Source organism: Gekko japonicus, unplaced genomic scaffold (genome assembly GCF_001447785.1).
Source record: "Gekko japonicus isolate JY-2015 unplaced genomic scaffold, Gekko_japonicus_V1.1 scaffold1273, whole genome shotgun sequence".
In the NCBI taxonomy this organism is placed as follows: domain Eukaryota; kingdom Metazoa; phylum Chordata; class Lepidosauria; order Squamata; family Gekkonidae; genus Gekko; species Gekko japonicus.
In genome coordinates, this window is record NW_015176489.1 from 504,076 (window position 1) to 528,784 (window position 24,709).

The window sequence follows — 24,709 nt, forward strand, 5'->3', positions numbered from 1 at the left end:
TTCACTCCAAAGCAACTGGGAGGGGCTAGGAAGCTTCCCACGCCTCTGAGTTCTTCGGTGGCCGCAAGTCCACCCCCCCCTCCTGAGGGGGATTGGAAAGCTAAATACCGTTCTGCCTTCTCCAGTGAGGATGAGACTGTGATTCGTGCCTTTCCTGACTGTGTGCGCGACCCCGAGGGGTTTGTTTACTCCAGCCACCGGCTTTATGTCCCAATTTCTCTTCGCAGGGACATCCTGCACTCTGCGCATGGCTCCAAACTGTCGGGCCACTGGTGTTTCGTCAAATCTCTCCAACTCCTACGCAGACAGTTCTGGTGGCCACACATGCGCAAAGATCTTCTGGAGTTCGTACGCTCTTGTCAGACCTGCGCACTGTCCAAGCCCCAACGGGGGAAGCCGGCTGGACTCCTTCATCCTCTCCCCACCCCTTCCAGGCCATGGGAAGTGGTTTCTATGGATTTCATCACTGACTTGCCTCCCAGCAAAGGGAAAACAGTGATTTGGATTGTGGTTGATTTGTTCTCTAAGCAAGCTCATTTTGTACCGTTCCCTAGCTTGCCCACTGCTCAGGCTTTGGCTAAAGCCTTCTTCGGTAACGTGGTCCGCCTCCATCTTTTGCCTGCCAAGGTCATTTCAGACAGGGGGACCCAATTTGTTTCTAAATTCTGGCGGGAATTGTTGTCTCTCATGGGGGTGGAGCAGGGATTGAGCAGCGCTTACCATCCCGAGACTGACGGACAAACAGAACGTCTTAATCAAACCTTGGAACAATATTTGCGTTGTTTCACAAACTATCAACAATCTGATTGGTGTGACTTGCTCCCCTTAGCAGAATATTGTTATAACAATACGGTTCATTCTTCCATTGGTATGTCTCCTTTTAAAGCTGTATTTGGATACGATAGCCCTCCTCTCCCTTTTCTTGACAGGTCGGGGGATGACTCCAAACCCCATTCTGATGCGGACTCGTGGTGCCAGTCTCTACAATCAGCTTGGCCTCTACTGTGTCACACTCTTGATTTGGCTAAAGAAAAATATAAAGTGCAAGCTGATAAACATAGAGCCAAGGAATGGGATATCAAACCTGGTGATTCGGTTTATGTTTCCACAAAAAACATTAAAATGTTACGTCCCAGTAAAAAACTGGGTTGGAAATACATTGGTCCATTCAAGGTTCGCAAAGTGTTGAATGGTGTGGCTGTTGATGTACTTTTGCCTAAAAACTTACAATCTTTACATTCTGTATTCCATGTCAGTTTGTTGAAAAAGGATACTGGTCAATGTCAATGGAGGGACAGTAATGTTCAACCACCTCCTGTTTTGGTGGACGGCCAGGAACATTATGAAATTTCTGGCATTCTTGATTCCCGGCTCAAACGTGGTAAACTGTGGTATCTTGTGGAATGGGTTGATTTCGGTCCCCAGCACCGCGAATGGGTGGAAGAAGGGGATATTCGGGCCCCTTATCATGTTCGGGCGTTTCACAAGAAGTTCCCGGGTAAACCTGGAGGTCTCCCGGGCAAACCGGGAGATCTCCCGCCCAGGCCGGGAGACGGTGGGTAAGTGGTATTTTCGGGTGGGCAGTATGTCAGCGAGCTGCCATTTCTCTGGGATGTGTCCCTCTTCCCTCCCTCCCCGTGTTATTCTCTTCTGGTATGCGACTGTAACTGCCAAGCTTCTCCTACAGGTGGACGATGGAGTGTTATGTCTTCTTGCCTTGCTTAATTAGATTCCCGTGTGAACTGAACTTGTGTTTATGGTATGAGCCGTTGGAGTTCTCAGGCTGCTTCGCGCCTTTTCTAATCAACTCCCTTGCGAGGGAGTTTAGCCCATTGGGTTAACCAAGTTTGAAGTTCCTATATTATACTGCCCCTGTGTTTTGTAGTCATTCTGGACAATTCTCTGTATGTTCATGATCAACCATGCTTTGGAAATAAATCTTACTTCTTTGGAACGTGGGTTTGTTCTCCTGCTTTGGGGGTCTGACAATAATAGCATCACACTCTCTTGTTGGACTGGCTGCAAAAATCAAAAGCAAATATGTGTTAGGAAATAAAACAGACAGCCGGTTGCTTTCTTCCAAATGATATCCTATTGTGGAAAACAGGCTCATGTGTCCCTTTCTGACCATCGTATATAGGCCCACCCTGGGACAAGGCATTCATTGTTGCCAGTTCCAGAAACTTTTCCCACCTGGGAGCAAGTCACACAAACAAGTGCCGTGATGCAGTGCTTCCTAGCCCCAAAGCAGCCTTCTGAAAGCTTCCATTGATTCCTGCCTTCTGAATAGTGACTTGGATGCCTGCTGAAGCCTCCCAGAGAAGCATCTGCAAAAAGTCCTTCCTTTAAGCCCACTGATTAGTGAGATGCATTCTTGGGAAGAGGGCAGCACCACTTAATTCCAATGGTGTGAAATGCAACTGAGAAAAGTGATAATTTAGGCCATTCTGTAGCAAAGACAGTGCAGTGAATGGACTGCTGATGTTAATATTTATACCAATGATCACATGTGAACCCCAATAATATTTTCCAAACAGCAGTGTACTCATATATGTTGCTCAAAGTTGGCCCATACATTATCCAGATTTCTTGGTGCAGGTTGTAGAGGGAGCCTGGCTGCAGGAGAGAAACCATAAGCCATTGTCCTCCCTGGAAAGGTTTGGGGAAAGGCTGCAGCAGCAGCTGTCTTGTTTGTCTGGTTCAAAAAGCACTGAATCTACCTGGCAGACTGGCAGGGCAGGGCAGCTACAACAGTAATGGAGCAACACTCATCCGGGAAAGATTTAAATAATCTTTAAATCAGCAATAATCAACAATGAAAACCAGAGAGGTGGGGGATTCTGGCTGCAATTCTAAACCATGACTGGAGAGTAAATGCCATTTAATGGGATTTACTTCTGAGTACCCATTCATGGACCGCCAAAAAGACAAATAAGTGGTCAAGCCTGAAATGTCCCTAGAAGCTAAAATGACTAAACTAAGGCTATCATACTTTGTTCACATTAAGAGAAGACAAGAGTCACTGGGGGGGGGGGATAATGCTAGGAAAAGTTGAAGGCAGCAGGAAAAGAGGAAGAGCCAACATGAGACGGACAGACTCAATCAAGGAAGCCAAGGCCCTAGGTAGCAAGACCTAAGCAAGGCTGTTAACAACAGGAAGTTTTGGAGAACGTTAATTCATAGGGTCACCACCACAAGTCGGAAGCAACTTGACGGCACTTAACACACACATCCGTAGGATTGTATGGCACATGAATTAAACTATTACACTTCACCTTAAAAGGATAGTATACAATACATTATAGTTGAGAACCAATTCCAGATGACAAAATACATATTTGCTCCTCACCAAAGGGAGCTAACGTCTTCATTGTGGTGCATAATTGACGTAGCAACAATGACATTATTTTATGGGACAACTTTTTCATTCTTACTTCTTCACATAACACATATGTAACTAGTGGAACTTCCTGCCACAGGAAGTGGTGATGACCATTAATGTAGGTGGCTTGAAAAGATAGTAGATGGTCCAGTACCAGTTGTTAACTACGCTGGCTGACTGGTACCTTGATCAGATGCTTAACAGGTGAGGGTGGGGGAGATGCACGGGAGGGTCCACTGGGCGGTGGCAATGGTAATGGGAAAAAGAGAAGTTCTGGTATTACTAGGTGGTGGCGGCAGTGGGAGGAGCCTGCTTGTTGGGCCACTCCTTGCACATGGCGTAGTACAGCCCACTACACAGGATGATCTTGCACTGGGCTGTACCATGCTGTAATCTCTGGCTGGAGGCCTTCCGGAACATCTGGTTGGTCACTGTGGGAAACAGGAATGCTGGATAAAATGGTTTGATCCAGTGGGGAGGGGGCGGTCTTCTTTTTTTAAAACAGTATTTTCCCAGCAAATGAGAGAAGTACTATCTTGGACAAAGATTTTGGGATTGCCTGGAGCAAATGGTGCACAGCTGTGCTTCTTTTCTTCTGTCTGTAGATGTCTTTGTAGATGTCCTTATGAAATTAGAGATCTAGGTGCAGATCTCTGATAGACAACCTCAAGCAACCAACTCAGTTTCCTCTCTGTAAAATGAGAGCAACAATTGCAAATATGCATAGTAAGAACGTGCTGTTCATTTAATATAGAACAGGAAGGTTTTTAAACCTATTGACTTAAATTTCAAAAGACCTCACCAACTTCATCAATGAGAATACTACCCAAAAGTTCCATGAATAAGTGACTTTTCAAAATGATGCCATTACAAACTTGGCGTTTCATCTCTCAGTATACTGATTAACGTGCTTCTCAGCTAATGAAGCGGAAATATTTCTATCAAACTGTTAAACAAAGAAACTGTTTTATCAGCGATAGCAGCATGGAGAATACTGAGTTCTTTCAACCAGCGTGTTATTGCACATTTCAGTGTTTGCCTGGGAACTGCAATGGCTGCTTTGTCAAGACTTGTGTTTTCTTGGAATTTCCAGTCCCTGTTGGGCACATGACAGTAAATACAGAGTAACAGGAAGGCATCTACTGTTGGCATTGTGAGCAGTGCCCCACACCACTGCTGCTACAGATGGAGCTTAGGAGACAGGCAAATGCGTGTGCTTTCAGCATATTAAAAATGCTGCATGGTACAAGAAAGTACAGAAGGTACTCTTTGGACAGGCTCCAGCTACAGTGGAATTTGATTTGGCATGCTGAGTTAGGAATTTACATATATCCTCGCCAAGCAAGTGAAAAGCAGTCAAGTCTTCTGCTCCAGAGATCCAGAATGAAAAATAAAAACAAAAATAAAATTGATCAATTGTCCTGTAACTGTAAGCCAAAGTCATTTTTAACCCATTGGAGACATAGCAGGACAGCTGTAGGCAAACGATTCCCTTCTCTTGTTCTGTTTTTTTAAAACCTTTAGTGGTACTATTTCATTTGGCTTTAACTCTGGGAAGTCATATATAAGTGACTAGTGAAGTGAAAAAGCCTTCAGAAACACAGTCATCACGACTGTGTGACGCAGATGTTGTATTTTCCAGCAAAAGAGGGCTCTTCCAAAGTTATGAGTGCCATTAAATATCTCGATACATTCTATGATGGCCAGTCAACAAAGGGCATGGGAGGATACAGAAGCCAGACCCTACCCTCAACAGCAAGTTTTGGGGGCACACTGGCCCACCCTGCTTCCCTATTGATATGGCAGGGTTAAGCAGGTTGCCATTTGGGGCTTAACAGCAATTTTTTGGGTCTTCATCAAATTGGGACATATGGGATGATCTGCTAGAGCAGAGGTGGCCAAACTGTGGCTCGGGAGCCACATGCGGCTCTTTCACACATATTGTGTGGCTCCCAGCAGGGTGGCTGGGGAAGTGAAGGGGAGGCATGCCTCCCTGATCGGTCTTCCCATCCCCAGCCAGTGTTCCTCTCCCTGGGTAGGCTTGAGGTGGGGGGGAGCAGAGAAAGAATGCAACTTTAAATGTGTTTTCAAAGCCCCCGTGCCGGCATTTGTCTCTTTAAATATCATTATCAATATCTGTTTTTTATTTTTATTTCTGGCATTTTTAGTTAATTTTAATGAAAAGCAAATTTGCATATTTTCCAATTAAAATGTGTGTGATATTTGTTCATGTCTTGTGGCTCTCAGACATCTGATGTTTTTTCTATGTGGCTCTTACATTAAGCAAGTTTGGCCACCCCTGTGCTAGAGCAAGTAATGCTACCTGACAAGCACCCAGAACCATTTACAGAGGAGGAACTCTTCCCAAAATAGTCCATCATTGCTGCAAACGGCTGGATAGGTTGGGGCAGGAAAGCTCTTGGCCACTGAGCAGCGTCAACTGAGCCCTTAGTTGCTTGTGCAGCAATGCTGGGGGAGGCCAGTGGGAATGCTGGCTAAGTTTGCAATCAGGATGGGTTTACCCAAAAAAACTGGTAGCCACAGTAGGCCACTTGTTAGCAGCAGATCAGAGACTATCTGAGGCAGGTTTTCTTGTTCTAAATCAGCCATTAACTGTAAAATAAATTCATTAACTGCACACTTCTCTCTTGTCCCCTTATTTGGGGGGTTCTGGAAAAAAGTGAAATAAAACCAAAGCTTGAAGTGGCTGTTACATCACATTTTCTCATACTCAATGCATACAATATTTGTATACCTCTACAGAAGAAGAAAGTATATGAAATAATATGTCATACAATGTCATTTATCCAAAAGTACCAGGATCAGAAATATTCGGATATGGGGATGCAAGAATATTCCTCACAACCACCACCACCGACAACACATACCACTGTGATATCAGAGATGTGATAATGCACTATTGTCTCTAAAAAGTTAACCATTAACATTATAAATACAAATTTTTATGTTTTCAGAGGTTTTATGGGGAAAATCCCCTTTTCCAGATGGCAAATAGCTTGCTGCAAGATGAAGTGATAAACTCTTGGCACTTTACTAGTTCCTGTGTCCTAGAGCACTGAAAATTTATCTTGGGATATGCTACGTAATTACAACTAAAAATCACAAAACCAATTTAATCCCAGTTGTGTGCTAGCATGTCACAGCTCCATATGTTTTCTGTCAAGCCTGGTATATTCTTTGACTTGTATAAGAGAAATTATTGGAGGCTGTGTGATGTGTCGAACACATGGAGTTGAATCAGCAGTAGACTTTGATAAAGAGCCTAAAGTGAAATTTATTCTAGGTGGAAATCTGGGAATCCAGGCCTGCTAAACTTTATGCTTTCTAATAGTTTAGTAATGAAATGACTGGCCCCACTGGTATATCTGTGGTACCTGAGAATTTCCTTGTGTCCATGGAGACCAGTGAAAGCTAGGACTGTTGGCTCTTGAACTGAGTGTTCTGGTGGTGGGAATAATTTATTGTTTATTTGTTTACTTACTTAATTACTCCACTTAATTACCTTCCTCACAGAGGACTACAGGATTGCACAAACTAAAAACCACACAGAAAAAGCAGCATAATACATACAACCAACAGTGATAAAACTGCATTACAAAATTAGAGAACAACAGACCCTAAACAGTATTATACACTTAATAGAACAGTAATGAGTGTACAACCGTGCCACAAAAGCGGATGGCAAAGCTAGAGAAACAGAACAACACAATAATGTATGCAATAAACAAAGCAAAGAAAGCCATCTCAACTTTCACAGACATTTATTAAAAGGTCATTGTCTGTTACAATCTGTGGAATGATACAAATGTGGGGAGCCCTCCCCTGACAAGCATGGGTATGGGCAGCTCTACATCAACGTTCTTAGTTTATATCGATCTATAACAACATTCTTAGTTTTGCTGCATGGACTTTACTTTTCAGCATCCATTGCATTTCCAATATTCTATAGCCGAGGGATTTCTGGAAAGACTGATTTTCTAAAGTGAGATCAACTAGTAGGGGAAATGAATACTCCCTATATGTATTTAGTGTCACACAAGCAATTGTGGGGACTAACTGGGAATTCCAAAGATCTCTATTTTCATATGCTTTTAAATTCAATTTGGTTACCACAACTGGGATCTTAAATGTGGCGGAGACATATGTCCCTCCCCATTCCTTGTTTTTACATTGTGTGCTTGCCCTAAGGTTTGGGACATGACTGATTGCTATCAGCTGATCACTTACTCTTTGGGAGCCTTGAACAAGGATGTCATGGTGGAGGCTGGCTCACTATGCCACATTTAAAAACAAAACAGCAACATCAAGGCTCTTGTTTGAATTATGGTCAACAAATAATCTTTCAGCAGATGACATAGTTGTGTGCGATAGCTAGGGAAAGGTTGAATAAGATTTTCTCAAGCTACAAAATCATGGAACAGTCCTACCCAGTTTCCAGGCACATAAGTGAATTTCCTCAGCAAGTATGTCTGGTGCACAAGGGTACAGAGATGTTGGTGTATTATACCCACCATTCTGTGTGTTTTTCCTTTTATTTTGTTTTCAGGCATATACAGTGAAAAAGAGTAGTCTGCCCCTAAATGAAGAGACGTTTCAAAGGAAGACACTGAGAATTACAGTGCACACGTGTTGCATACACATGAGAACCCTTAAAGGAATCACATCCATAGAATAGGTCACAGAAGTGCTGCTTGACTTGAATCATCGCTCACTGTATAGGTCATACAAGCAGCAAGAGCTATACTTGGAAGGCTATAGCCAGCTGCCACAGACAATGGAGCACTGGTGTAATGTGACCAAGGTTGGCCTCATTCTTATAGACTTCATTAAAGTACTCTAGCTTTGCCATTATGGAACTATGAATGATCATCATACGAAGGCCCCATGACTAAAATGAAGTATTTTCTAAGATATGCACAGAAAGAATGAACAGAGGAAAGAAATGTTATGATCAACTGTCCTCCAAACTGAATGTGGACTTCAGCATGGACAGAGCACTCCTTTGAAGGCACGGTCTCCTCCAAGCTCCAGGTAAAGCAGTATGATGGTGACTCTTTGTTTACCATTAAATAACTTTAATTACAGAACTCTTTGCAACTGCACGAAGCATCTAGTTCTGTTTCTTTCAGTTGCATTGCTGTGAAGTGAATCAACAATCCTTGCTCTCTTCTGAAATCCACTAAAGCTAAAATGCAAAGAGCAGCACATTCCAGCAGTCCCTCCTCTCCTGAAATAGTGGTAGGAAAATTAACTAAAGTTATGGCCACATATTTCAAAAGCAGTCTATGCTTCCAGGGTTTTCTTTAAAGCCTTCTGGCTGAAAAGATCCACTCTTGTACCGAAGAAATTGGACTATCGGGCAACCCAATCCATAACCCAGTAAAACCATACTACTAGGATTTAAGATGATTTATGAGCTAAGCATGCTCCTCCATGGCAGATGGGCTACCACAAGTCAGGCCCCTGGCTTTACTGGCGTCAACACGAGTAAACTGGATTGCATTTCAGTACTTCTAAAATGGAATTGTCCATTGAATTTAACAAAAAAATGTACTGCTAGGCTATCACTCTATTACTATTAGTTCAATAGTGTTTTATAGGTAGGGTTGGATCCCATCCACTTCCTGCCAGCACAAGAGGGAGGAGGACGCATTCCTCTATTCATGACAGTTCCTTTTCCTGTGTGGGTCAAAAGGAGCACAATGGGGTTTGGTGAGGCAAACAAAGGGTATGGAATAAGCCACTTCCACCAGAAGAAGCCTGTTAAGATCCAATTGTTCCAGCATTTCCAGGCATGCTTGACTATGCTACAAAATAATGTGCAGTTCTGTCATTATATCAAAACCTTGCACTAGTGAAACAGTCAGTAAGTTCCACCATTACCATGTCTGTGCTATCTTAACAGGTCATCTTCAGATCACACTGTAAACATTTGAAGATTAGGATGAAAAAGCCAGATTGGTGTGCTAAAGATGTGACGCTCCTTCCCTGACAAACTCCCCTCCAGTCTCCTTTAAACAGTGCAGCTATTTTGCAGCAATAGAAGCTCATTCAGGATCTTGCAGCGTACTCAAAACTACAGAGCTCTACAGATCTGAGAGAAAGAGGGAAAAGGTAATTCCTCAGGCAAAACTAAAACCAACCAGTCGTAAATGCTTTCAAGGCATTACATTTCATTCTAATGCAAGCAAAATTTTGAATTTAGGCAAAATCTGGAAAAGAAAAAATGTTTTACTATCTATATATGTAATTAATACTTTAAAGAGGATATGTTCAAATGATGGGGCTGTCTAAAAATCAAAAATGTATTTAAAACAGAAGATAAATATACAACACAGTTTGTCTCGCTATATTCTGATATTTCTCATTCATACAGATTATACTTCAGAAAGAAAAATCATAAAGCCCAAGAAAGATGAAGTTAATCTCTGTGGGCATAGCTTGTGTCTGTATGTTGGCGAATGCACTGACAGGTATCTTGATTGTTATACTTAAATACGTATGGTATATCCTTTGGTATGACCAGTCCTCTGCTCTGTGCATATAGTCTTCCTTTTAAAAATATTTGAATATAATTAACATTTAGTTCCCATTAGTAGAAGTTGTTGAGATCCATAATGGGTGAGGGGGAGAACAGAAGAGTCTTTATTCAGACAGTTTAGAAACGAGAAGCTTAGCGGTTTGTTTTTGTGTGACAGAGCAGGTATTTCCTCTGCAAAGTTTTTCCATTACAGATCCAGTGGTGATGAATCTTTTGCTTATTTGCAGATGCCAGGCCTATTGAGGATGAAGATGGTAAAGTTTTTAAAGTTCTCTTTCCCACCCCCAGCCCCAAACCTATAGTGGGAACCTGTCCAAATACATTGTTCAATAGTTCACTGATGTCAGAAGAAAGACTTCTGTTGATCTCAGAGAGAGTAAAATCAGACCCTGGCAAAGTGTCATAAGATTTAGTAGGTTCAAAACTATATACACCTTTGGAATAGGTGTTACAAAGTTTCTGTAAAAAGTGAAGCCCTTTCAGGGGGTTAGAATGGCAGGCATCTATTAAAGGAAAAGTGAAGAAGGATTTTGAATTTGCTATTTTATTTTTGGTTTTAGCTGGGGATGTTTTTAACCATTGCAACATCAAAAGGATGGGAACTGACTCCCCCAACTGAGCCCATTAAATGAACATACAGCACAAAGCTGATTAAAAATCAGTGATGTGCCACATCCAGTTCAAAATTGAAATTCAGGTACTATGTCCCACAATTCATATTTATGGGGTTATTTAGAATTATGCCACATTTTAAAGGTGTGCTGTGGTTTATAATTCAGATTTTATGTGTTCTAGTTCTGCTTCCTTTTCCCTTCCCTCTCGCCAAATTATACCAGCATCCCTGGACATTTGTAGTGCTCAGGCATTAAAAACCAATGGAGTTTTCTACCTTTTGTTACATTGTAAGTCAGGCAAACAACTCTGAAGATATGAAATTAAGAAAGATTTTTTTGTTATCATGTCTTTTGTTCCATGAATGGGTTAGTCCGTTTACAGGACAGGGAAAAACACACAGTAGCAGCTGTTTTCTATTTTCTATATTTTGTAATCCACCTTGAGTCCCAGTGAGAAAGGAGGGCTATAAATAAAGTAAGTGAATAAATAATGCTCTATCAAATTGGCTGGTCAAGGTGGTACCAGCTGTATGGAATAAAATGAAAGGTACCTTGGATCCTATAGCGAGCTTTGTTTCCTGAAAGTGTCATATATTAAGATAATTCTGTTATTTTTTTAGACCCTTACAGAGAACCTGCAGGCATGCTTTACTGGCCTTTCTCGTCCAATGATTTCTGGTCATATGTGGAGTACTTCCGGACCTTGGGAGCGTACCACAGAATCAATGAACTGGCCAGAACCTTCTTTGCTCACCAGCCACTTGGAAATACTCTTGGATATGCTGTCCCATATCATGAGCACTAACTTGCTGGGCTAATCCCAGTGCTCATAGATTGAATGAGTTTCACAATTGCCAAGAAACACCAAAATTACTTGCTTAACAACTGTGTTGTTATAAGGCTTCCTTTGTATCAAGCATGCAGCTTCTCATGTTTGTTTCTGTTTTTTTAAATACTAGCGATGCTATCATGATTTCTTTTTAGCAGATCATCTATACTATATATGTATGTGTATATATATATATATATATTTCTGCAAATTGAATAAAGAATTATTTGATTCTCATGCGGTTTACTTTTGAAAATGCCTCTTAATCCCTATTTTGGAAGGTATTTATGGGAAAATATTTGGATACAGCTCTTCTTCATCTGAACAAGTTTTCTAAATTGCTGTGGGAAATGTTTTTATTTGTAGATTTTGCAGGCACTTTTATGCACCAGTTACTTCTCAGTGGTACAGAACTCACCATACAATTTATGTAAACTAATATTTGGTGAGCGAGGTTCAGAAGGAGTATGACTCCTATATACAGATGACTGCATTTCATACAACAAACCAATCAATTCCTTCCCTGGACAATTTCACTTCAGGGTAATGCAGTGTGTGTGTGTGTGAGTGAAATTCCTTGTACATATCCCAGGCAGTCCAGTTTAGAGTGGGAACTACATGTGCAGGAATTGAGGCCAACACACAGTCACACACATAGTACTCTGAAACTGTTCACAGGATATGTCCACATTCCCCATCCCACAAATTCTGTTTGTGGAAACCAACCACACAAAACTCAGAAGGCACCCACTAATCTTAATTGGTTTGGGTTTTATCAACACAAGGAAAGTCTAGCTGCACCACAGAAAGATTCTGCTAGTCCAGCATGTAGATTTGCACAATGGCCAACCGGATGCACCTAGGAAGCCTGCAAGGAGGAAATGAAGAAGAGAAGATTGGATTTATACCCCACCCTCCACTACCCAAAGGAGTCTCAGAGTGGTTTACAATCCCTTTCCCTTCCTCTTCCCACAACAAATGAAGACAACAGCCTTCCTCTGTTGTTGCCTAACAGCAACTAGTATTCTAAGGTACACTGCCTCTGACCAGGTTTAATCTACCTGTCGAAGCTAACAGCATATACTTCCCTAGTTCCCTTTTACAGCCATTTACAATACACCGCATCTTGTGTCAGTGAATTCCAAATAAGCAACATCAGATACTCTTTCAACAAAAAAAGAACAAAGAACAGAGGTCTCATCAAAAAAAAATTAAAAAGCGCTTCTGCAGTCACCAATGATTGATTATAGGACATGGCCCACAAAGAGCAACCTGCTTTAAAATGAGATGACGGAGTTCTAGGAAGGTTTCACTTAACAAATTACCCACTACACTACAAAACTCCCTTCTGCACAGTAAAGGTACGAAGGGAGCTGACAACACAATCCGATCCTCAGCATGTTTTCTGGAGAATAAATTCTACTGCAGTTCCTAGAAACCAAACTCACTGGCCCCCATGTAACATGGGAACGTCTTTCTCGCGGATCCAGGCAGAGCATGCGAAGGAACCCCAATGCCCTCTTCTGAGCAACAGCCTTTCCGAGGCATCGGAAGGGCACCATAGAGGAGAAGCCTCTCCCCGCGCCTAGAGTAGCCACGTGGCTTCTGGCCGGAAGTCAGTTCCCATTCCGACCGGATATTAGTAGAAGGGAGAGAAGCTAGACGGCAGCGATGAAGCCCGCGGTGGATGAGATGTTTCCTGAGGGCGCGGGTCCTTATGTGGATCTCGACGAGGTGAGGAGGCTGCCGCGATAGGGGAGGGGCGTTCTCGCGCCGCCCTTGGTTGGGGTTCTAGGGCGAGATAGGCGAGTAGGCTCCCCCACCCTCGCCCCCAGGCCAGCAGCACCTCCTCTGCTCTGGTAAAGGAGGCATATAAGAGGGAGCCTTGGGAAAGTCGCCCTGGGGCCCGGGGAAGGGGTGGACAAGGAATATACTTGCGGTACCAGCTGCAGTAGAGTTGTACCCTATTCAGGCTATTGGTCTTGAAGGGTGTAGTTCTTTTTCGGATTGCTCTTCAGGTGACTAATATTTTCGGTGCTGGTAGTGTTCCCTCCCCAAGGAGCTGGAAGCGGGTGGGAAAGCATAGAAGGGTGTTCCACTGGGGTATCTGTGTTATTCTGTTGCATCGAATACAGGGGTGTTTTAAGGTGTCTTGAAGATTAGCAGAATTACTGTGACAAAATGTTTGCCGCCTGCTTGGTTTATGGAGCTTGATGGTATGGATGTTTAAGGGAGTGAGGATGCTTACACACTTCAGAGTGAAGAATCTAAATTTTCTGCTGATGTTATAAAAATGTGCATGAATGCTTTGTTGAGAAATGTCTGACCTATAATGGAGAATTTTAAATCTGCTGTGATTCAGTAACCTTTTGGTGCTTTACTGCCATTGCTGCTCGAGATACCTTCTTTATAGTTCCTCCCCCTTCTCCCCTGGTGTCTGTCAGAGAATTCTGACATTATTTGTTCTTAGTTACTTGTTTTACTTAACTCTGTGGTAATAAAATGGGACATAAGTTTGTGTGAACTTGTCATTGTTGATATTCAGCTGTCAACAAACAGAGGAGAGATGGTTTGGGTGACATATCTAAAAAAATACTAATAAATGGATTCAAAGACCAAGATTGTGCACTTGTGTACATATTAATTATGTTTTACTGTTACGGATGATAAAAGTATCATTATTTCTTAGGCTGGAGGAAGTACAGGTCTATTGATGGATTTAGCAGCTAATGAAAAGGCAGTACACGCAGACTTCTTTAACAGTAAGTATTAGTTACATTTTGGTTTTAAATGAGGCCTATTATTTTAGCCATTCCTTAGTAGTTCTTACATGGATTTCCATTGTTAGTTAGTGTAATATAGTGGTGAACTGGGTAGACCCAGGTTCAAATACCAATTCAACCATTAAGGTTACTTGGGCCAATCTCTTAGCCTAATCTACTTCACAGGTTTGTTGTGAAGATATAAAGTAAAGGATCAGCGAAGAATCATGTATGCTACCATGAGCCTGGAGGAGAAAGTGGGGTAAACATGTGCTGACATGTAAATGCTTGGAATTAATCATTAAAAGCAAAAGCTTGTCTTGGGGGAGAGTTCCCATAAAGGGAGAACTGTGGGTTAAACTAGATTTATTTTTATTTTTTTCAAGACTTAAGAGATGTATAGGGGGAAACCAGTTTCTGATCTCTGTAGCAACCCAAGTTAACAGGACTAACTTTTGAGGCAACACCAGCTGTTGAGCACCTGGATTAATGCTGTGCTACCTGTATTGAAACTATTGACAAATGTTTCTGCATGGTGGTCAAAACACATAGAGAACAAGTAGGAATCATTTAAATTCCATGGCTAACTGCCACCAAAAATCTGGAATGCTGATGTAAGTGAGAACTAGGCCAGAGGTGTCGAACTCATTTGTTACGAGGGCCAGCTCTGACATAAAAAGGACAGCAGCTGGTAAGCTCTGAGTTGGTGTGTCCTCAGTGCAAGGCCCCATGGGCTGGGGTGTGTGCGCAGATCAAACCCCTTCCGTAGCCCTCTGCCACTTCTGTGAATCCAGGCCCCAGGGTAAAAATGCAAAGCAGCTGGATGTTGCAAGCTCCCCCCTGCCCCCAAGCCACCATGGAAGGGGACTGGGAAGACAACCTGAACTACCCCCCCTTGTCTGAGGAAGTGGGAGCAGCTCCAGGTCTGAGGCCATGTGCATAGTAGGACCCAGGCCAAGCAAAGCCTGCTAAGCCAGAGATGCCCATGTAGCTGGTGGGGTGATGCTGGGTGTTCAAGCCAAAGATTGTTGGCAAGCCATTCCAGCCCCATGCGGTGGCAACTGCCGGTCATCTGATGGGGGAGTGGGCACTGCGTGCCCCAGGCTGCCCAGCGACCAGTATAATCGGAGATTGCTGCACTGCCCCCTCCATAAGGCGGCAGCCACCTACATCTGAAGGCCATCGGGTGGTCCATGGGGGAAGGAGGCCCGGCTGCTGAGTCACGTGCTCAGTGGCAGAACTAGACCCCAGTGTGTGGAAGAAACTGGCAAAGAATGCCCCCCCATGGGCCAAAGCACAGCTGCCACATGGGGGGGCATGACTATGGTGGCGGAGCTGGCCACCAGCAGGACCCAACAGAGGATCATCCACAGCCACCCACGTGCAAATGCTGATCCCCTTGGCCATCCAGGACAGCATCCCTGGAGCTGCAGGCTGAGTGGAGAGGCATGAATGTGGCTGCGAGGGCTCCCGACTTACCAGTGAGGCTGCCCCTGAAGTGAAGAGCTTCTGCTTGACTGCTGCAAGTGAGGTTGTTCTGCCATGCTGAAGCCACAATTGGAGTGGTTCTGCCCACTCACCCGCCCCCCCCCCCAGCAGAGTCCTGTTCCCTCACTTGGACCAGTTGCTCGTGGGCCACATAAGAGCCTTGGATGGGCCGGTTCCAGCCCCCAGGCCTTATGTTTGATGCCCCTGATCTAGGCTGTCATATATTTTAGAGCCTTGCTTGTATTTATTTTTAGTAAATATTTTACATTAGTAGCACGGAAGCCCAGGACCAGAATGACTTGTACGCTGGGTTGAGGCAAATGGAGGAGTATTTCAACCCTCTGTATGGAGTAATACAAATGCCTGAGAAAAAGACCCATCCTAGAGATATTATATGAAATATATTTTGAAAGAGTATTTTAGAGAGCTGCACATCATGATATTCAGCCCTTGAATATACCTAAACTTATACATTCAGGATTTCTATTCTAATCCAAGTAACTTTACTTGAAATAACTTTCTTGTTCCTTCCTCTGTAGTATCAAAGTTGAAAAATGGCCATTGCCAGGATATAGTCCCATAGAAATGGTTATTGTGTTTAAGCTAATGCAATAGATACTTCTGTTGGATCAAGTAAACGCTCAACCAAGAATGTCTCTTAGAATGAACTGTGAGGTGCTGCTGCCATGTAAGCAAATATTCAGCAGTACAAGTAACTCCTGGTAGTCAGACAGACAGACAACTTTTATTGGCATATCAAAGATAAAAGTACATTAAAAAAAATTTAATGCATCGATTGTAAGGCCAACCAAAATGAAATTGATCAATTAATAGCTTCCCTGAATCGAACTGCAGACTGGAGAAAACAGGCGACATTAGAGGTTATGAGAAAGTTGTATCCAGAAAGTAACCGCTGAACCTTGACACTGTCAGGGAGGCCACACCATGTACAGAGAAGGGAGTTCAGAAATTTTTCTCGGATCTTAATGTCTAATGGACAGTTTAATAGAACATGGGGAACTGATTTAATAGCACCCAGGCTACAGGGGCATTGTCTAAATTCATAGGGGATGTTTTGACATCTTCCAAAGAAGATGGCCAACAGCAGTACGTTAAATCTGGCTAGCCTAAATGCCATTCTTTGATGGGGATCAGTTAAAGAACAGAAATAAGAGGCTATCTGCCCAGGTATCAGAGATAATTCCAGATGAATTGGAGAGCAAGTTTTCCAAGCTGCCTTAGTCAGATGCTGAAATTGGATATCTAAAAGCCTACATTTAATTATCTGAAATGCTGTTGAGGCAGATGATAAGTAAAGCGAATCTAGAGGTATACCTATAGACCTAATTTTGTTAAGGACTAATTTCAACCTGTTAGATTCAACATTAAGAAAGTGAGAGAATTCAAATCAGAATTAAACAAAAGGCAAAGCCAAAATTTGACCGGCACAGATGCATACTGCAGAGCTCCGAGGATTCTAAGGATTTTTTAAAAAATTTATTGCTTGATAAGCTTTTTTCTTTTTTTGGTAACAGTAAATACTGTATAGTCCACCCAGCATCAAGTAGAAGACATTTATTTAGCTTGCTGGAAGTAGCTGTTAAGCATTCTTTTAACTTGCTGTTATCTTTGGAGGTTCCTCCTGCAAGAAATGATTTACACAGCAAGCCAATTAAGGCAGAAAACCTTGCTATCTCCAAGAAACAGTTTCCTGACTGGGCTTGGTTAAGAGTGTGTTAGAGCTTTTACTGTCTTAGAATGGCTTGACGGCTGCTGCCAGAAGTGAGTAAGAATTGGGATTTGAGCTTTGGGAGAGGAAGCAGCCCCCAGGTGTTGAGTTTGTCAAGCCCTTTTATCAAGTACACAGCTTGCCTGCTACTCTGAACTTTGTGAGGCTCTAAGCTTTTTTCACCCAGTTTACAATGGGCCATCCAAGCATCCAAGGGAGCTGGAAGAACTCTCCCCCCCCCACTCTAAGCAATCGAAGATAGGAGATTATTTTTCCATCCAAATACCCACTAGCAAGGAGCTGCGGTGGCTCAAGTGGTTAAGACGCTGTACTGCAGGCTGTGGAAGGTCGGTAGTTCAGAAGTTCGAGACCCGAGTGTGCCGCATGATGGAGTGAGCTCCCATCTCTAGTTCCAGCTCCTGCCAACCTAGCAGTTCGAAAGCAAGAAATTGCAAGTAGATAAATAGGTACCACTTTGGTGGGAAGGTAACAGCGTTCCGTGCGCCTTGGTGTTTAGTCATGCCGGCCACATGACCACGGAAACGTCTTTGGACAGCGCTGGCTCTTCGGCTTTGAAACGGAGATGAGCACCGCAACCCTAGAGTCAGACTCGACTGGCTTTCGAGCAAGGAAACCTTTACTTTACCCACTAGCAACAGATTCTCTGCTTTGGCAAATCTTCCTGATTCCCCTTCTGTAATCAGAGCTTCAACTGCTACAATTAGCACTTCAATCGCTGAGTCCTTTAATGATGGAAGTGGCTGCAGCAATGGTGACCTTGCTTACAACTTGAATTCCCCTGGGTCTGAGAGAGTGCCTGGCCAAGCAGCAGGGTCTTCCCATGAAAATGACTCTGTTCAAGCCTCTGGCTGCATCTTGGCTGACTTCTGCATCCTTATTGCGAGAACTATGGAGCATATTTACAGCAGTTTAACTCTTTTGCATTCTAAGTTGGACCATCTAATCTGCCAAAGCCGGAGCCATAAAAAAGTAGCAGAGGGAAAAAACCCTTGAATACCAGCATCCCTCTCTTGGTCCCGTTCTCCTCAGGATACCACTACTAGCCTCAACTTTAATTTAGGGTCAGCGTCTTCCTGGCATTTGTTATTACAATCACATAAAATATGTTTAATGATCTGTGACTTTAAGGGCCACACTCCATCTTGGCGCACAAAACCCCTTGCAGTGAGGCATCTAAAGTCCATTTTGCTGATTAAGTATGTTGACTTGATATTGGTAGAGTGGCTGAACAACTCCAACCAAGTACAAAAGGTCGTGTTATGTTTTGGCTGCAAAAAACTTCCACTCCTGGTAGTCAACATCAGGGCCCGCTCCAAATCCATACTTAAGAAACTTAGGCTGGATCGCTAAAGAGAAGGCAATTCCAGAAATTAGTATGTTACAGGCTTAAACTAGTTCAGCCACATTTTCAAATGTTAACCAAGTGCTTATCATTGCATCATTATCGGTTATTTTCAACTGAAGGTCTTGTAATGATTGCTAATTATGTTCTGTAAGTCATCCCCCCCTGTAAGCTTCATGTTATTGTTAAACTCTTCAGAATGTACATGATTTTATTCATGGTTATAAGGATGAATTCTTGCAGTGATGTTAATTGATTTTCTTATTTTTGTTAGGTTTTGAAGATATGTTTGATGATGATGATATCCAGTGAAAATCCTCTTCCACCAGGGCGGCGCTAAAACTTCTTGTAGGGCTGAAACTGAATATTGTGTCTGAGATGTGAAAGAACACATGACAGCGTGGCTAAAGATGGATGAAGAGGAGAACTGTGGAGCTGTTTTCCACTAGGAAATGTGTAGATGTCCAGTTTTGCAGGCTTGCTTCAATAAAATCTAGAGAGCATCTCTTGTGTATAGATATACAATTGGCCAGAAGCTGTAGCATTCTAAGATATGGATTGGGGGGGTTTTGTTTCAGAGATTGTTTACATGGGTCACTTGGCATTATTAGGCATTTGCTTCTGTTTATTAATGCAGAAATGGTGGGGGAAGGGGGGAGTTTATTTGTTTGCAGTTGACACTTGGAGGACCAGTGGAACTTACTTCCAAGTGCACTAACAATCAACTTGATCATAGTTACACCGGAATATATAGTTTTAGCACAAAAGCTGATCATTATTTACACTCAGTTAGAATCCTCATTGTTTCAGACAAACACTGATAGTAACTGAGTAGTCAGTGCAATATTAGATGCAATGTTGCTGTTTCAAGGAATTCTCCTTACATTCTACAACCTTACTTATACAAATGATACATGATGGCCAAGTTCAGACTGGCAGTTTGCCCTGATATAGGCACGTTTCAGAAACGTTCCACAACCGGATTAAAGGGGCCGTTCACACAGGCGCATCTGTCCAGCGTTCCCCAGCCATACTCGACCCGTCTTGTAATGCTTCCCTCCCGAGTTTAAGAGATACCTGGTGAAAGTGGTATCAAACCCTGGAAAACACGATTATCCCACGTGGATCCCGTACCAACGAAGTGTGAACGCCGAAAGCCGCGGGTTTTCTTGTGTGCTTATGCGCATAAGCACTTATGTGCATAAGCGCATATCTCCAGATTACCAAAAAGAAAGCTGCACCTTACAGCCATGCCTCCGGCAGGGGAGGGCCAACAGTGTGAATGCTCCCTTGCACCTCCTCCCCAGTATGCTCCTGCATCAGTCAGTGCAGTGTGACTGGGAAAACCCAGAACAGTTTGTTCCGGGTATTTTTTGCCATGACTCCCTCCCGCTTCAAACTGCCAGTCTGAACTCGGCTGATGTATGCCAGGGTTCCCCAACCTTTTTGAGCATGTGGGCACCTTTGGAATTTTGACACAGCCACAAAATGGCTGCCACAGGAGGCAAAACCAGCCACAAAATAGCTCCCCCGACTTACCTTCAGTTACATAGCAAAGATCCTTGTGTTGTGCTGGCAGCTGATGCCAAAACAGCGGGGAATTTCAGACAGGCGATATCTCCCGGTAGGGAACCGATTCTCAACCAGGTTCTGGTCTGTCATTTCAGACAGAACCTGGTTGAGAATCGGTTGCCTACCGGGATCTGACTGCCATTTCACACACAAAAGTCTCTGTTCCGTATAGGAACTGGGACTGAAGCGTTTTAACTGTAAACCGCTTCAGAGTAGTCTGCCGTTCCCTCTCCCAGTTCCGCTACGGTTCTTTCCCGCCTTTTTTCGCCCGCGCGGGCTTTTTTTTTTTTGGGAACGTTCGGCTTATATCGATATACCTGAACCCCTAAGGAGTCGCATTCCAATGGGATCGTTATTGCGACCATTTGAGGTTCTGGTATAGCGATATATCAATATATTGCTATAAGCCGAACCTTTAAAAAAAAATTCGCTCACCCGCGCGGGAAGAAAACGGTGGGAAACCAAAGCGGTGCGTGTGTGAAACGCCAAACTGCTTCTTATCCGGTTCCTTTCCGGTAGGGGCAAGCCGTGTGTGAAATGGCAGCCCTGTTCCGGTTCAACTGAAAACGGAAGACTCCCGGCTTGAAACCGGGAGAAACTAGGTAATGTGAAATTCCCCAGCATTTTTAAAAAATCTGGACAACCAATCAAATTTCCAATGACCGATCAGAAACCTTGCTGGACAAAAATGCCACCTGGCCCCACCCATTTTCTAAAAACGTAGGCACCAGGAAAGATGTCAATGGCCACCCCATTGGGGACCCCTGATGTATGCAGTGCTCAATGCATGCAAAGCAGAGCAGCAGTATCCTATTATAGAATGCAGTCTACCATCTGATGTGCTCGGTAAGATGCATAACATTAAAGAAAAGTGCTACTTGCAAACAGAATCTACTCGGGGAAATGATTTCTCATGGCTTGTGTATAGAAATATTGATTTCTAAATGTCTCCTGCATTCTCCTGTGCTATCTTTCTGATACCAGGCTATGCCTTATTTCCTGTTACAAGCCAAATGGTGGGCCCCATGGCCTCAATTGCCATGCCATAAACCCACATTCTTCACACTTCCATGCTAGAAGCTAGACTGTAGGGCCCCACTAGGGTGCTTGGGGAGGGTCTAACAGTGGGATGGCCCCACTGGTGGACCTCCTGATGGCACTGGTATTTCTGGCCACTGTGTGATACAGAGTGTTGGACTGGATGGGCCTTTGGCCTGATCCAACATTGGCATCTCTTATGTTCTGTCACGTAGCCGATGGGGAGAATGGAGTCTGGGGTCACCTGACTGCAGAGGAAGTCTCCAGACTTCCAGCCTATCCCCACTTGCACCCATGACAACCAAGAATTGGCCACTCACCTTCCCACTCGCAATTGGCTCCTGGCCACGGCTAATTTGTGACTGGAATGGGCCTATAACTGGTCAATCCCCTATGGGAGAGTTTCTCTTGCTCTTGTTCTGTTCTCTCTGTTCCTGTTCGTGAGCTCTCTGCTGTTTTATGGCACCGGGAAATGCTGTCCTTTGAAGAGACAAAGGACTGCTCTGTGGCTTGAGCACATGGAGTGCAAAGATGGGATTCCCCTTCAAAATCCCTTGGACTATTTTGGGACTAATTTGGACTGATGCTATCCTGACTGGGTAAATATGTATCTTTTTACTGTGTAGGTAAGGCAAATCGCCTTAGGCTTATTGTTTTGCAGTCTTTTATAGTCTAATTGCAAGGCTCTGACTGAATACAGATATTGATTATTTCTAACTTGTGTTTGATGATGTAACTGGGATTCCAAGTCTATTTCCTGTGCCTAGCTGACCACAAGCTACCATTAAGTGTAAAGTGTGCAATTCTGCGTAGAGTTGCTAATGTGTTAAGCCCTAGATACCAACTGAGAGTTTGAACCTCTAATCTCAGGTTGAGGGGAAACTTCTCTAGAGGTTCTGGTGGCATATTGTTCTGAATCCAGAGAGGGTAGCCTATCTCTGTGGGTTGTTGTTTGATGTACTGCAAAAGGTACAGGATTCCCTCTCATTCCTGGACAGGTTTGGGTGGGCTATCCTATACAGCTTGTTTAAAGCTACTGCTGCAAGTTTCCTGTAGTAATGTGTAAGTTTTCTGTTTCTGAACAGCTGTTCCATTTCACAAGTTGTTTTTAAGTTGTCACAAGTTTCAGAAGCAGTTTACTGGGCAATTTGTGTTGCTTCAGTTAGAAACAAAATCAAAAGTCCCACCACCCTGAAGAATTGGCCTTTCAGTTCTTTGGCCTGGGGTCTTAGTGTCTCTGAAAAAAATGTGGTGACTAGGTTCCCCCGTCCTGCCTTGTATAGATGTTCCTAGGAATCCATGGGTTGCTCAGAAATCCATGTGCTCCTTTGTAGGCCAATGGAGTCTCAATGTACTTTTATTGTCTGTCTTATTACTATGGTAGTTGCCTGTCAGCTATGTACAAACTAAATACATTTGCAGATAATTTAAATGGTAACTGAGAAGATTCAAGTACCAATTTACACTTATTTTGACAAATTATCACATGGAGCAAAGAAAAGCTTGGTGCGGTGCATGGTTGTGTAGCAGTTCTGAATATTATATTGTTTGACTACCAGTCCAGTATGAGTTCCAATGTTTTCAAAACATTTTTGTAGGATTCAATTCATATTTTGGAACCAAATGTAGCTTTTTACTATTCTATAATTCTTTATTTTGCAGTTTATTCTTGGTTACAGTATGCTTTGAGAAGGGTTTTCCATAAGTAGTGACTTATTTATGCAACAGTCAATACTTTTTCCAAAACAGAATGGAGTTTAGATGAATATCTCAATTGTGCTCATATTGCTTTCTTAGTCTGTGAGAAAGCAGACTATTTTCTTTGACATGTTCTAAAGGCATAGTTGGAACATCAAACATGCACACTCTGGTACAATGGTACTTTGTTTTCTCTCTCAGTGGTTTATGCGTATCTTAATGCCACCTATCAGCAAAATGGGATGAAGTTTTAATGAAAAAGCAAGGGTAATGTTGCAAATGAAGAACTTTGTAGCTGAAAGGCCTAAAATCCAGTAAATTACCTTTATATTATACATATTTCATCTATGTAATCAACACTTCAAGCACTGGATCAAAATCTCTCAAATTTGTATCTCCTCTATAATGAAGAAGCACAAATTATTTAAGACATGCTCCTTTCAAATTTTTATATGTTATCCTGTTCTGAATCCCTTTAGGTGAATTTGAGAACATTTGAGATTCCTACAAGGACAATTGACAGTATTCTTCCCTTGACATATTTTATAGTAGGACCAAATTTTTGCCAGAAGTCAAAGGCTGAAATTTGTCTAGTTCCTTAACTCTCATTCTGCTCCCAAACCTGTTAGACCAATTTATAATATATAGGAGGCCATGTGAAGGGGTGAGAATTAAATGACCGAACTAGCACAGGGCATGACACTATTACATTGTTCATAGGGAAACATCATTGGTCTGTAGTGTATAAACCCAATCTGCCATTCCAGTGCTGAAGATGGGGTTTGCATATGTCTCTAAGCAAATGAAAGCCTGCTTTGATTTATTCATCAGATTGATAAAAATGAATGGGAAAAACAGTGAAAGAACAATACCATCCTTTGCTTTGCCCTGGCATTCCCCCTCCCCCCTCTCCTGCCTGGTTGCTTGCACCAGCAGTTTGGAAAGGCTGGGATGCTGGGGCAGGTGTAAAAAAGGTACTTGGGGCCAAAGCTCCAATCAAGTCAAAATTAAGCAAAAGCCATCTGAGCCACCACTTACATCTGCCTGAGATCACCACAAGAGACTTGCTCAAGTGCCCCAGCAAAACAAATGGAGGTGGGTGGTAACTTGGGACAGAGCCATTTCAGTGGTGCTGCTGCAGTTGAACACGATTCCCTTGACAGGCTGCCTGCCACCACTTCATCATTTTGGCACCATGTTTATCAGTGGACCTTTGGCTAATTAGGTTTCTAATGTTTTGATTTTGGCTCTAGTTTCATTAGTCATCAGGAAACTGCATAAAATAGGCCTTACTTGCGTGTTGTGTTTTGTTGCTCTTAGCAATATGGAAGCCAATATTATATTGTTACATGTTTTATTGTTATTTATAGTTTTACTAGCAGAAAAGCCCGTTGTGAAACCGATACAACGGGATCTAGAAAGATGTGGTCTGTAACGAACGCATAGGCTGGATGGTGGTAAGGTAAACAGTAGTGGGTGAGGGTGGGAGGGGGGTGGGGGAACGGCGGCGTCGGCCGGAGGCCTCTGCATCCTGTTGCTGGCCCTGGAGTGAGTGGGGGGGAAGGGACCCGGCCTCCAGTTGCCGGCCAAGGAGTGGGTGGTGGGGGAGGGGAAGGGAGCGGGCGACCGGAGGCTTCTGTCTCTGGTCCTGGAGTGGGGGGTGGAAACGGAC

At 43.2% G+C, this 24,709-nt stretch overlaps 2 protein-coding genes across 2 annotated transcripts; both read left to right on the forward strand.

Moving 5' to 3' along the window:
• Window positions 1–9,818: 9,818 nt before the first annotated feature.
• OTOS (otospiralin) lies at window positions 9,819–11,363 on the forward strand. The gene is made up of 3 exons (XM_015427247.1): window positions 9,819–9,876; window positions 10,172–10,198; window positions 11,179–11,363. Exons 1-3 carry the CDS (start codon window positions 9,819–9,821, stop codon window positions 11,361–11,363), a joined length of 270 nt encoding a protein of 89 aa, XP_015282733.1.
• Window positions 11,364–13,025: 1,662 nt separating this feature from the next.
• On the forward strand, window positions 13,026–19,710 carry MYEOV2 (myeloma overexpressed 2). The gene is made up of 3 exons (XM_015427246.1): window positions 13,026–13,121; window positions 14,077–14,149; window positions 19,004–19,710. Exons 1-3 carry the CDS (start codon window positions 13,059–13,061, stop codon window positions 19,039–19,041), a joined length of 174 nt encoding a protein of 57 aa, XP_015282732.1. The 5' UTR covers window positions 13,026–13,058; the 3' UTR covers window positions 19,042–19,710.
• Window positions 19,711–24,709: the final 4,999 nt, after the last annotated feature.

Bases quoted from the DNA above. Each gene is read 5' to 3' on its own strand.
- OTOS (XM_015427247.1), top strand. From the start codon at position 9,819: ATGAAGTTAATCTCTGTGGGCATAGCTTGTGTCTGTATGTTGGCGAAT. The intron at 9,877-10,171 runs GTATCTTGATTG...GCTTATTTGCAG, and splicing joins GTTGGCGAATGCACTGACAG to ATGCCAGGCCTATTGAGGAT. The intron at 10,199-11,178 runs GTAAAGTTTTTA...TTATTTTTTTAG, and splicing joins GCCTATTGAGGATGAAGATG to ACCCTTACAGAGAACCTGCA.
- MYEOV2 (XM_015427246.1), top strand. From the start codon at position 13,059: ATGAAGCCCGCGGTGGATGAGATGTTTCCTGAGGGCGCGGGTCCTTAT. The intron at 13,122-14,076 runs GTGAGGAGGCTG...ATTATTTCTTAG, and splicing joins CTTATGTGGATCTCGACGAG to GCTGGAGGAAGTACAGGTCT. The intron at 14,150-19,003 runs GTAAGTATTAGT...TATTTTTGTTAG, and splicing joins ACACGCAGACTTCTTTAACA to GTTTTGAAGATATGTTTGAT.